General features: G+C 38.7%; 1 protein-coding gene across 1 annotated transcript in view; it reads right to left on the bottom strand.

Annotated features, from left to right (window-relative positions):
* LOC113237615 (mediator of RNA polymerase II transcription subunit 13) overlaps window positions 1-14,804 on the bottom strand; it is a 107,653-nt gene that overhangs the window by 30,995 nt on the left and 61,854 nt on the right. The window contains exon 3 of the mRNA XM_026474211.1: window positions 7,041-7,125. Within this exon, the coding sequence (XP_026329996.1) occupies window positions 7,041-7,125 (85 nt within the window). The remainder of the gene's footprint in view (window positions 1-7,040; window positions 7,126-14,804) is intronic.

The following is a 14,804-nucleotide window of genomic DNA, read 5'->3' as shown; positions in this document are numbered from 1 at the left end:
GAGATAATTTAAATGGTTGGTCTTTACAAATATTTAATTAAACGCATGAAGGTATTATTACATAAACAGGGAACGCACAAATTCAACTTTCGATAATTCCGTTACGAATGCATTCTTACTGACTTTCACTTTAAATCTCAAGATCCCATCGTAAAATCGCCGGCAACACATTCAAAGATAACATTTGGATACACATAAAAAGTTATATTCATGTTCAGGCGAAAAACGAGAGTAGCGATTCCACGATTTTTGAAATCCTTTTCAACCTACTTCAAAAAAAAAGGAGGAGGTTCTCAATTCGACTGTATTTTTTTTTTGTATGTATGTTGCACGATAACTCCGCCATTTTTGAACCGATTTTGATGATTCTTTTTTTGTTGGAAATTTTAAGACAATATTCCGGTAACCTATCACAAACTCTAATTTATTTTGTCTTTGTTGGAAAGAGGGTACCTCAGAAGTGGTCCGATTTAAATTTGAAGAAAATATTCGACCTTTAAGGGTGGTAAACTAGGGGATGAATGACTTTTGAGGTCGGCTTTTTTAGTACTCTTTACTGAAGTTAGGTTATTAAGTTCCGGAACGAAGGAGATGTTGTTTAATTCGACTATATTATAACCACAAATAGCGTATTGTGGTAGCTTAATATTTTACCCTGCCGCGTGTGAGATTAGTGGGTGTGGCGAACCTGGGCTTGAACTCCGCAAGTTTTTCGGAATTAGGGCGAGTCAAGGGAGGAGAAGCGGGAAAAAATATTTTGTTTAATCACCTGGTTTAGGTGTTTATTATTCAATAACGGTCTTACAATGAATATACGATACACATAAGGATATTGCCTAAAGAGTGTGCTAACCTGTTACACGATCGGATGTGCTTCGCCAGGCTAAAATAAAAATCTATAACGAATTATTTAAGAATAAAATATCTAACTTTGCACATGGTTTTTATTTAATTTAAGTACTACAGAGGACTTGCTAAATTTTGGTTTTCAACTGAAGCCCTATGGTTTTTAAATTCACATTTATCCATGAATTTTAAAATTGCCCAGCGGTTTAACGATACGCCATCCATTATAATAATGTCATAAATGTGACGTTTTCAAGTGTAAATTTATTTTACCTATGGAATAAATGATTCTTTGCCTTTGATATAATCCCATTTCCATTTACAACGAAAAAAACACAGGTCATGTATTTACATAATTTTCGTCATACATTTTTTTTTCTAAATAAATCCATTCAAGTGCAAGAATTATGGAAGTTGTAAAGCTGGTGTTTTTAAGATACACGTTCATTCTGTTGGGCAGTTTAAATACCACCACATGAATGTTACAAGCTATCTATTTTGGTTTAAACTAAATACGCTAGCAACAATATTTAAATTCAACACTACTCCAATAAATCACATAAAACCGATTTGATTTATCTCTTTCAAAAAAAGTTAACAACATTGACTTTGTACGATGTTTACATAAGCGACTAGCACAGCAGCACATACTAATTTGATATACTTTTTTAACCGATTTAAAAAAGGAGGTTCTAAATTCTATTAGTTTTTTTTGCGTGTGTTATGCGATTATTACGATATTTGTGAACCGATTTAGATGATTCTTTTTTGTTACAAAGGGGGTACCGTTAAAAGAAGAAAATGTGGAATATCGATGTCTTACTTTCTCAAACTCGTACTTATAAAATTTCTATTTATTTTAAATTTCTCATCAAGGGTAATTTGGATGCATTACTTTAAGAATAGGTAAAAGCCAGTGTGTGAATATGAAGGAAATATGACGTGGAATCAGCCTGCAAAATTTGTAGATACAATCAATTTTTTGCATTTTTACTTCACTTTGTGCTATAAGATACGAGTTTGAAAAAAGTAAGGCTACGATATTTCTAAGGGTGGCAAATTAGGGAATGAATCCAAATTATTGGATTCCACCCACTTTCCATTAACCGATTTTGATAAAACTTGCCAATAGATGTAACTACAAACTGTTGAGGTTGTTTTTTTTTTTAATAAAAAAGTTATAATTATTATTCTTTTAATTTTGTATTCTTTTTGACGTTTTTAATAGTCATTGTAAAACACTAACAAAATACTTTCTTTACGACCCAAGAGGGCTTTTCTTTCCCTTTTTCCCTATCACTGCTTATAATTTTAATGCAAAAAAAAAACAGAGAAATAAGTACAGAGATGTGCCTAGCTGTCAAAGCAGTATCCACTGTACTACGGGTAGCTAGGTCTTACGTCCGTCAAGTGTGTTGCCTCAAACTAACAATAACTAAGTCTATTAAAACAAACTTATCAAATATGTTTTTTTAACGCACACACACACAACATAGCCCCCGCACTAGGGACGTCCGTGTGGTAGTTGCGACATGTAACCGTTCAGCCACTGAGGCAGTAAGATTGGTAGAATACAACAAAGAGGTGATTTCATTTTGTTACATTAATAAATTTGTTATATTATCCAATACAGTTCCAGTGTTTATAAACTTAATATCTTTAAACACTAGGCCAAAAGTCTAGCCAACATAAGTATTTTGAACAAGACAAAAGCTCCACATTGCAATCTTTAGCTGTATAATCTTGATTATTATTGTATATCGTAAAACGGTCGCGACGAAGCATTGTTGCTTTGACGGTACGCAGGTCAACGACTCGCGTGGATTTCGTCCATATCCGAGATTCTCTCGGCCTGCTCGGTGCATACTCCCACTGCTGTTATCTTTATTTATCGCGTTTCTATCTCTAAGGCATAAGGTCCTTCATAACTTTAGTGATTTGAGATGTTTGTTATCCTTTGTAATTTTTATTTAAAATTTGCCAAATACTTTAGGATCCCTGGTGCTAAGCGACACGGTTGTCCATAACAGTTGCAATGCCACTCAGAGCTTCAAAACGCAAAGACCTGGGGGGCGCTGCCACTGCCCTCGTCACCCTGAGATATAAGTTCACAACTACCATGGGCCTGTAATTTCACCAGCACCCTTACCCTTCAAAACTAAGACGCAGTAATTGTTACAAAAGTTATTAATTAAATATCTTATTACTTTTTATTATTAAGTAATAACGGAAAAACTGCGGGTTTTTGAAATTACAAAGTACAGTTTTTACAAAAGAAGAAGAAGAAAAAACGAAGAAAAAAATAACTATGAAGAAAGTTAGAACTATATACTTTATTTTAAACCAAATTACAAAGATTTATCTGAAATTTAATTTCACTTTATCCTGAAAATTCCACTAATTACGAATTCAAAGTTGTTGTTCAAAGCGATAATAATGTGATTTAAGTGAAAGTGAAAACATAATGTATTGGAAATACAATGGAAAATATTACTCAAAGGACTTGTATCCAAGCCAAAACTATTAATAATAATAAAAATAGAAGTAATAATGGTAATTAGAATGAATTAAAACATTAATTAGTACTGCAGTCTTGTGTAGCAATTTTCATCAACTACCTCCGTGGCCGAACCATGCTGGACTGCCACGCAGAGGTCGGTTCGATTCCCGGGCCGGGAGAAATATTTGTATGGCCTACATTTATTTCTCTTCTAAGTTTGGGTGTAATTTGTGGTTGTCTATGTGTGTGTCCATGGCACCCGCAACGCAGGGTTTGCCTGGTGCTAGGCTATGTTGAGTGTGTGCGTTATTATTATTATCATCAAAAGAGATACTGAATCCCAAACTGGTAGTACATTAGTTATTACTTGTAATTTAGCAGACAGATCAGTCAGTATAATGAGCAATATTTAGCAGTTACGAGAATCAAGGAGCAAGCCCAGCCCGAGGCGGTGCGGTAAAAAACGACATTAGAACGCCCCGACCGAATGCAACGACCTTCGGCAAACAATGACTGTGCGGTGCGTCCGCGCAGCCAGGTGCAATCTTTTGGCGCGATACAACACAAATATTGCTAGTTTATCTGCTACTATTTTTATTGATATGGTTTACTATCTTTTTGATTGCTTCACAAGAGACAAGACAATAGGTATCTTATCCTATAATATACAGGTTGTTTTTTTTTATGATACCAAGTGACTGGACGAACAAGTCGTGAGCCTGGTGGTAATCGACACGGTTGTCCATAACAGTTGCAGTGCCGCTACGAGTTTTGAATCGTAAAGATCTGAGGGGCACTACCACTGCGCCCGTCACCTGGAGACATAAGTTGACAAGCCCCATGTGCCTGTTCCTCCCTCCCTTACGCTTCAAAACTGAAACCCAGTAATGGTCGTTACTGCTTGGCGACACAAATTGGTAAAGGTGGCAGTACTTCCCTGGGCGAACTCGTTTCCAAGGAGCTCTACTATATAATTATTCTACAATCTTTTTTTAAGATTCCGTCTGTGCATTAAATCACAAATGGAATCTTCTATATTGTGTTATATTCAACAATGCCTACACCATGTCCCAAAAAATAGTTTTTTGGAAGCATGGTTAATATTAATTCGTTTATTACCTGTTAACGTGCAATAAATATTCTTTAAAACGTACAACTGAATCTCGGTACTTTTTGAAATTGGTTACGCACGGAATTTTCTAGTTTGGAGATCAGGTTAATTAGTGTGGTTTTCTGGCACATTAAAATAACGAATAACTAAGAGAGTTTTTAAAATTTCCAAACGTTAAAAGATAAAATAGAAGAAACTTGTAAAATATATGGCAAATGTTAAGTACGTAGATAAGATAACAAAAGTAAGATAAATGTTTTTCATTGTTGTGATGTACTTCAGAGCGTTTCGAAGTGAAGCAGTCTTCACTATGGATAAGAATAAGACCTTTTTAGAAAATGTTCTGAATGTTAATTAGTTCCTTCTTAAGATGGGTGAGATAAAAAATCTAACTAATCAAATTATGTATTTGGCCTTGAAGATTTTACAATCTTTTGATATCTTTCGGGTAATTTTCGAATTTCCCCTTCGTAAAAACGTCTTTAGTTTTATAAAATATAGCTCTAAGCGTCGTTTGATAGTCTCTTCGTTATCAAAGTCGTGTCCGTTCAAAGAATTTTGTAGCAGTAGAGCTTCTTGTGAAAAATTACGTCCAGAGAAGTATTGCCAACTTACCTGTTTCTGCCGCCAGGCAGAAAAGTTGGCATTACCGCGTTCCGGTTTGTATGGGATTTGACAACTTATGTCTCCGGGTGATAGGCCCAATGGCAGTGCCTCTCAAATATTTACGATTTAAAGCTCTAAGTGGCACTGCAACTGTTATGGATAGGCGTGTCACTTATCACCAGGCGCAGGACTTGTTCGTCCCGTCAATTGGTAACATAAAAAAAATGTTGAAAAGAATTGGCAAGAAAAGAGTAGTTCTTTGTAAATAAACAATTACAACTCGGACCTCCTCATCCAGCGTCCACAGAGCAAACGTTAGGCGATCGAGACCGTAAGTAATATAATTATATTGAGATAATAAATTAATTATACCGAGATTTATATATTACATAGAAAACTAAAATACACTCATCAAAAGTGACTAGGGATCAAGCACGTTTTTATCGAAAATCTAGATTTTTTATGAAATTTTTTTAACATCAATGGATTTTTTGAAACTTGAAAATGACATTAACGGAACAAAATCCATTGGTGTTAAAAAAAATTCATTAAGTAAACCTGATTTTCAGTACTTAAGTACTAAAAACGTACATGATCTCTAGACACTATCGACGACTGTATTTTTTCGGATGTAACCTAACTTTTTGTTGATTATTATGTTATTTATGAAATGAAAAATAGGGTGATTGACATAACTGGTTGATGACATCTCAGTCACCCGTGAGCGACCGTGATCAAAGGGCCCGAAACGTTGGTATGTTTGAAAAAAAAATACGCGAAGTAGATTCGTAAATAATTTCATTACCTATAATTAAGTATAACCAAAGTTGTAAGGTGTATTACATTAAAGAAGCGTTAGATCAAATTGTGTTAGCTGAACGAAGGAGCGGCGTGTGCGCCGTTAACACGGTCGATTGAACATATTACTCGTATAGTTTCTATTTGTTACAAAACGCAATAACACTATTTTTAGAATATTGTATACTCTTTTGTTTATGCTCGTCGTATTAGACAAAATACTGTCTTCTCACTTCTAATTACATATTGTCGTTTCGTTTAACTAGCTATAGCTAGCTCCCTTACACACTCCTTCACACACACGCGGACACACAAATATTCCTTCTGTATCATAGTAATTTCTCCTGAATATCCTTCTAGAACCCGTTGTCTGAGATAACAAGTGGCGTCTCTCTTGTAAATTGACCCGTCAAATGCTAGAAATGCTCGAGCACAATGGTCAAATATAACGTAATATATTCAGATGAAATAATTGTGATTACTAGAACATATTATTTACATAACGATATGAGTTATCACTATGAAAATACTGTTTAAAACTTATAATCATTGAAGCTTTTAATAAAATTGAAAATGGTGTGTTTATTGTTAGCAATTTATTTATCTAGTGTTTTTAACATTCTGTACCTTAGCCCTAAACTATAAGTCTGCAATGCAGGAACAGAGTGTAGTTTTATAGAAAAGTAAATGTGACATGCGTGATTCTCATTAATATTTGACCAAAATTGGCAGAGTACATTGAGCAATTGACCAATTTGCTCAGACACATACATAACCTGACGATCACATATCTACTGCCTCCGTGGCCGAACGGTTATCATTGCCTGCCACGCAGAGGTCTCAGGTTCGATTCCCGGACCGGGAGAAGTATTTGTATGGCCTACATTTATTTCTCTCGTGAGTTTGGGTGTAATTTGCGATTGTCTATGTGTGTGTCCATGGCACCCGCGACACGGGATTTCCCTAGTGCGGGGCTATGTTGAATGTGTGCGTTATTATTATTGCTCTTAACGGGATTCTGGCATAACATTATTATTATGCAAGCCGTTTGAAATTATACTTAGTTCATTATTACTTATAGTTGATTTTAGTGTATACATTTTTATTTGTCTATCATTGTACTATATTATGATCACTCTAGTATGGTTTGAATGTTCCGTATTAAATTGCCGTAATTACCTTTCGATGAGGTTATGCAGTGCCTTGAATAGCAATGAGCGGCATTCGTAGGACAGGCCACTCTCCCATGATCCTTGGTCGCCTTCTGTAAACAAAAAGAAGAATGTGGTTCATTTCAAGTTCTATATACAACAAGAGTCATCGCAATGCACCGCGTGGGCCTTGACTTTGCCCTATCTTGAACGTATTCGATATACCTAGCGTCTAGAATTAGTTCAGTTGCGACACCGCATTCCTAGTCGACATATCGTTTGCTATAAAATCATGAGTCGAGCGTGTTATCACCACAACTCTATCAAGGCCGAGAGGTGACATTGACACTCTTCACAATAGCGAAACATCGATTATAGAGCGATAAAATTTTACTGCAGTGGTGAAGAGCTAGAAAGAGCTGTTGCAGTGTGAGCTGCACTTGCAATCGGAAGATAAACTCTGCCTATCACCGGCTTTATAGGCGAAAACAAAACGGCGCGGGCGACGTTGCCGCTCTGCACGGTTGTGTTGTCTTTGTCTAACAAAGGGGCGGGGCGGGGGCGACCTGAGTGACGTCATGCGACGACCGCTCGCTCGCACGTGCTTGTGTTTGTTGCGCGCGGCGTACACAACACACATGTGAGCCCGCTTTAGCGTCCGCTAACATAATTAATTGACATTGAATTTCTTGTAATAGTTGCAATACGAGGTGACGAGACGGTGCGAATTTTCCTGCTTCCATGTCGAATAGCCGATGGAACGAGCCGCAGCGGGCGGGCGTTATCGGTTACAGATTGCGGAATAAACCCAAGCAATAACAGTAAAGTATAATGACTTTGGCCAAGGTATCTTTATCGTTCGAGCGCGGAACCCTTGCGCCTGGAATTTCTGGTTTAACTTTGTAGAATTATTTCTTTTTGCTAATTTTTTTTCTGCGCTTGCACAGCGTAGCTGGAAAAGTTCCAAGTGTGCAGCCTTGACATTCGTGCTCCAGGTGTGCGCGTGCCATCTCCCGTCCGGCCTCGACTAAACTAGTTTTTCCAGTATCTAGCGCGACCTGATACAGATGACGATTCTAATTAAGTATTCTCCGTGTACAGTAGCTTATCTCACGTTAAGCTATCAGTCGAACGCTTTATTCGTGGTGCTAAGTATGATTACGAAAATGTTCATATAATAACAGAACGCATCATACTCACGTACCAAGGCCAACAGATATAAAGATACCAAATATTTTTTTTAACTTCTGGACTAACAGCTACAATGAAACACATCTCAGTATCGCGAGATAAGGCAGAAATGGTTAGAGGTGGCTAAAAGTTGAGAATAAAGTCAAGGGCGTCAAGTACCGCTGAGTAACCCGACCATTAACAAATGAATCATCCAAAATCTTGGATTGGCTCGTTTGCAGGCTATGGCGGGTAACGAGGGGCGAGGCCGCCGCTTTCGATCGTTTTGTACCCTAAAAAGGTATCACTTTCACGCAAAAGATTTTTAGGAGGTACTACAGGAAAAAAGGCCTATTGAACAAGACCTCAAACCTCGCAAAATCATGAACTCTTCGCCGTTTGAGACTTACAGACGCTTGCTATCACGTATATAGGCGATATTAAAACTGACGTAGCAAAGACAATAGAAATGTGGGCGGAGAGCTGTAGACTCGAGTCTATAGCGGAATGATATTGAGTTGCTCGGTTCGGCACCATCGACTCTCCATGTCCCAAGGCCGTTAACGCTACAGCGAACGGTGCGCTTACTGTATCCGAATACCGATATACTGTAATACCAGCGCGAGTCACGACTCGCCCCACGCTAGTGCCAAGGATTTTAGCATCGATCGATGGTATTTGAATTTCGTAAACTATATAGTCTTCTTCTGGAATGGTAATGGATGTTGAGATAGTAATTTGTCCAAAACAACGTCGCATCAAATTGCCCGGGTTAAGATGATTCTGCGGTTTTGCAAGTTTCGACATTGCGCTGATTAGCGTTTGCGATTTTGCAAGAAGATTTTTTTCTCAATTAAACTTTCAATTACGGTGAGAGGTTTAGTCGTTTACCACGATTAATTTTTCATGGTTACAGAGTTATAATCTGTAACAGTAAATGATGTTATGACGTTGTTTTCAAGTTTGTTATTTGGGGTGTCAGGTGATGCATTCTCGAGTGCAATTACAAGGATAGGTATAAGGTTCAAGGTCCTATATTTGGTCGCGGTGGTTGGCACCACTCGTCCGGGATCGATAGCGGGCAGACGCCGCGCGCCGCCGCCGCCGCGTCGAAACGCCTCCACGCCAATATGAGCTCTGTAATCGCTACTCGATTATCAGTGTTTAGCTGGATTGTTTGTTTGCACCCGCTAATGATTGCCGCAGAGATAACGAGATAGCGTGATAATGATAAGTCTCAGGGAAACTTAAACTGGCAACCGAACCACCTTGAGGAAACGTACCAGCAAAGCAAGGCAATGGTTAAATTCCAATTTTAACTGCACAGTGACGGTTGAGGTTTAAAAATAAAGTTCGGATTAGGGTCGGCAGTAAATATGGGTATTTAACGATTGGGTATAGAGCGAAGATTTATTGGCGACGACGGAGACACCGCGACAACATTATTTTGTGACACGTGAGATGCAGGAGATTGCGACATCGTTCCCCTCTCGCTTACACTTGCAATGTTTTGAATATTGTCAGTAAACTTTCTGTGCACTCGGTACACGTCTTAGACGCCAAACATATTTGGACTTGATTCATTCGGTTTGTAAATAAAATTACTAGGCCACGAAATAGATGCGTTACCTTCCCGTTTCAATCGAATCATAGCTCAATTATCTCAACTATGCAATAAGGTAAACAATTATAACGGTTAGTATCGTACGGCGCACTTGAGGCTTTTATAACTGCTTATATTTGTGTATTCAGTTTAGGTTCAAACGTGTAAACATTAGTTCTGGCTTCAATATGTAAGACTGCATCGAAACATCATGGATGATGATACTTTTATTTACCGTGTTCAATTCTTAGATTAAACAATCGAATTGAGGAGTGGATGGTTAAACTTTACAATACTAAATAAGGCCGTACTATCGAGTATGAATGAAAATATTGACATGTTGCATAGCGCTGAAAAAATTGAGCGGTAGAAGAAGCTAGTAAACATAGAATGACAGCTACATAGGCGGGTTGTCGAGGCGGCAACGTCGCGAAATATCTGCGCGCGCTTTGTTTACAACCGCTTCCCGCGCCGGCCGCGGCCGCGAGGTTAACCGATGCGGGTACTTGGCTACATTCGCCATTCGCCACACATCCGCCGCAACGAAGTACTCGAGAAACAACAGCCTCCTACAAACGAGCGGGGTACCTGAACCGGTTGTTAGATCGCTAGTTGAAGGATTTTTACGTTTCACGAGGTCCTCAAAGACAATAGAGGTAATCTACTTGTTAGAAAAGGTAATCGGCGCAGTTGCCATACAATCGCTGTAAAAGGCGGTTAACCGGAATCGGCGCCGCTTGATAATGTAATTCAAGATCGTATCGAGCGCGTGGAAATCTGTCAATTCGCGCGCGCCTTCTCTGCAGCGGCGAGTTGGGTCTCTTCGCTCCCGTACCGTGCTTGTGTTGTTATTTCGCTCGCACCCGCCCACGTGCGCGTGACGTCACGCCCGCGTCGTCGCCCCGCCGACGTCACGGACCGCCCGCAGCCACCGCCGCCACACCATTCCGCCACCCGATACGGCGAAATGGGAGCTTTGAGGCTCTACCCCGTTCAACGCGAGACGGTTATTGTACCGTGTCGTTAAAGTAAACGTACCTATATAAAATTGATTATTGAGAATTCACATTTATTCTAAAATACAATCATTCTGATTTTGAACAGAACAATATACAAATTCTTTCTTAATACAATGCAATATCGAATATTTCATACAAATCGATAATCTAAGTAATTTGCAATCATGATTTGGCGTCAATATTTTGTTAGTTATTGATAGCGTATTTTCAAGGGGTAACAACACCTTCCCGGTGGAATCTGCAGAGCCGCTTATTTACGCCAGCCGGCGAGCTGCATCTGTTCTCCTTTGTTTTATCAATACCACATTGCCGGTGAGACGTTACACCAGAAAAGATAGAATCATATTTATTTACGGTTGGCGTTAGAAGGCGAGTAAGTAAAAACAGAGTCGAATTTTAAAACGTTAAAGAAACTAAAGGTAAAAATATACCTATGGCAACAGACCCATGAAACGGATATGTTTAGAAACATAATTATTAAAAAAAAATTATTCGATTTAGAAATAGAATAAAACTAAGTAGTACAACTTTAAAACTAAAATCCTTTAGACGGTAGTAAACTGCGTACTCAGTACTATAGAGAGTGTTGCAAGGTTGTAATTTGACATGTTCGCAACCATTCTCGCCTGGACATAACTGCGACGAATCTGTAATACCGCCAATTGATAGACTATAATGGGCAGATCGATAGGCCGCGCACGCGCATCAATAAATAGCCCCGATCGGAGCGTCGCCATCGTCGATACACGTCACTAACATTTTATTAATAAAACGCCGAACGTTCAACAACGCGGCGCAGGCTCACCGTTCTGTTGGATGTAGCATCGTTGCATAATCATAATGCTGGTCTACATTTCAGTCGCTATAGAGCTACGCAGGTTTTTTGAACGAAATTGACCAGAAATTAAATATTTCAGTTTTTTGATCCCTCATCAAGACTTCACTTGCTTTATACTTTACTTACTAATTACTGTTACATATTTATTTAATATGGTATAATCACAGATACACAAGTTACTTTTTGTTGTGCAATTCACTTACGATTGTACACAACTTATGCAATGACCAATGACACACTACTAAACATACTAATAAAATTTAGTGTGGTTCTAGATTCGGAAGACTAAATAAAAAAAAAGCTCGGAAAGTATTGCAAATCTCAAAAGCACCGTTACGAACTATGGACAAGTAGCGTTGAGCTCAACACCTTTCCCACGGCCTCTCTACCACGATACGTACTTTTCAGTGACAATATCGCTGTGACTGACTGTGCTCAGTGTGATAGAAACCAGCCAACGGACGAAGAAGTTACGGAAGCGTATCGTGGTGGAGGTCACGTCGATTGCAAACGCATTAACGGTAATGCTCGGCGCATTGCCGGTGGATTTGCCTCACGCTTACGCCGCCAATGGTGCAGACAAGACAATCTCAATCAGAGGGAAATACTTGAACTATGACAAAAATCAATAATGCTTGTACATCTTCGCCTTTATTTTTAACCGACTTCAAAAAGGATTACTCCGGCGTTGTGAACCGATTTTGATGATTTTTTTTGTTGGAAAGAGGGAACCTTAGTATTGATCCCATTTAAATTTGAAGAAAATATTCCACCTCTAAGGGTGGCAAATTAGGGGATGTATCCGGTTTCACGCACTTTCCGATAACAATTTCAATAAAAATTGGCAAACATATGATATTCCACGAACTTTTGTAGTCGTTTTTTTTTTTTAATAAAAAAGTTATAATTGTGAACTACAAAATTAAAAACAAATTATTTCCCGGCCTTGTCCGCAAAATCTATATGAAAATATACCCAGAGCGGTAGCAATTTCCGCTTAGCTTACCCATGGCGGTAGCGAAACCAGAGAACAAAAAATAAAGAGAACGGACACAGGAGCATAATTGCGATTCACAACTGCCCGATTGGAACTTTTGACATTTCTAATCGGAACAATAGTTAATTTAACTCACAAATTAGAAATATATAGTAGGAATCAGGTCCATCTTCTCGTTCGGATTTCGAGACTACCCGATCGGTTCGATTCCACTTTGAATCAAAATCAGCATGCTGGTCGCAGAAAATACCAATACCCGGCGAAGTGGCGCGCAGTATTTTTCGCTACCCACAGCGGTAGCGAATATCGCTTATATATCGAATAGGCCTTTATACTCGTCTAGCAACTACTTACTTTGATTATCATGTATTATTAAAGAAAAACTTAAAAAGTGTCAATAGAGTTTACGAAAGTTATACTTACGGATAACTTAGTAATTACGTAAAGGGTAATGTAATAGTAATGCTGAATACGTGTGTTTGTATTCTAGTCTTGAAATGTAGCAACCGCAGTCAGCAACGGTTACACTTAAATGGTATGCATGAGTTTCTCTTGCCGGCACTCGAGTCAATTCCCACAATAACCGAGTCGGTGCGCGCGCGCATTCAACCCACGCAGCCCTAACTACTAATTAATAAAGCTAACGGATCGTTTCCACACTCTCTTGATTTATTTGGCCAAGCGTAATAATGTGAATTACAATTTACGCATGTAGGTGAAAGTCATAAAGCAGTAAATTTTTTTGATCGCAAAGTAATGAAAGCAACTTCTGTTTTAAATTTGGTGGTCCAATGGGTAAACGGTATGGAGACTACGAAAATAGTATAATATTTTTTTATTGATGCTAAGTGACGGGACAAACAAGTCGTGCGCCTGATGATAAGCGACACGCCTGTCCATAACAGTTGCAATGCCGTTAGTAGCAGTAGGGCTCCTTGTGCTAGTAGCAGTAGAACTTCACCTATTTTTGCCCCTAAGCAGTAATGTGAGCATTACTACGTTTCGGTTTTCAACTTATGTCTCAGGGTGACGGGCGAAGTGGCATTGCCCCTAAGACCTTTGCGATTTAAAGCTTTGAGTGGCACTGCAAGTTATGGATGGGCGTGTCGCTTACCACCAGGCGCACGGTTTGTCCGTCACCTGACTTGGTATTACAAAAAAAATAAAAAATAAAAATCAGTAACAAAGATGACCTCCAGTTGATCCTGACACGAGGTTGAACGGCTACTAACAAAAATATTTTTATGAATTTGCAAACCTGCATTTGTATATGAGTATAATAGTATAGAACCCATTTCTTGTAAATTGAAGTCAGTTGTTTAAAATTTATGTTTTAAATTACAATCTTAGGCGGAAGACGCGTTCGTTATCAATGTTCATCACAAACAGATCTTAAACGATGAGATAATGTTTGGATTAGATAACATTCTCATGGAACATGAAAACAGAGCCTTTAGTTAAATACATCTTACGAAAATTTGGTCATTTATGGTAAATTTCCAGTGTTGAACGTTTTAAGCGTGAAACTCTCTGTGTGCTTCACGCTTTAGAACAATTGGGGATTTAGATAATGACATCGCACAATATTTTGAATAATAGCAGATCATTTACTTATTGTTTAACAAAATGGTTGGTGTAAAGGACAGCTGGGCTCGGGTCTTTTCTAAATAGAGGGCTTGTGACTTCACAATGTTCAGTGACGACTTTTGTGGTAGAGTCGTTATGCTGCCGCCATCTCAGGACCCGGTTCGATCCCCGGCCGGGTCAATGTAGAAATGTCTTTTCTATATTGTCTCGGGTGTGGGTGCCTGTGGTACCATCGTTGTTCCCGAGTACCATAACACAAGTCACAAATAAAAGTACAGTCTAATCGAATAAAATTCAATTAAATTTTCTCTCCAGTCTTCTGTAATATAATACGTCAGGAGATTATAAACTTATGTCACAGTTAAGATGCAATTAATTTTTCTACTCGTATACTTCTCAACACGATACCATTTCGCCTTAAGATGAAGAGGACAAGGGTTTAAAAATAACCAAGCCAAATTATAAAGTAGTTTTAGATCAAAGTGTGCTTAAAAATGGGACGTTTAACGAAGCCCTTGTTTGTGAAGGGCGCGCCATGGGCATCGCTCGGGTAGCCGGGCGGTCAACGACAGCGCCCG

Source organism: Hyposmocoma kahamanoa, unplaced genomic scaffold (genome assembly GCF_003589595.1).
Source record: "Hyposmocoma kahamanoa isolate Upper Pololo Valley unplaced genomic scaffold, ASM358959v1 93, whole genome shotgun sequence".
NCBI classification, from domain to species: domain Eukaryota; kingdom Metazoa; phylum Arthropoda; class Insecta; order Lepidoptera; family Cosmopterigidae; genus Hyposmocoma; species Hyposmocoma kahamanoa.
The sequence above is the reverse complement of the archived record's forward strand: the minus strand, read 5'-3'. Positions and strand labels throughout refer to the sequence as shown.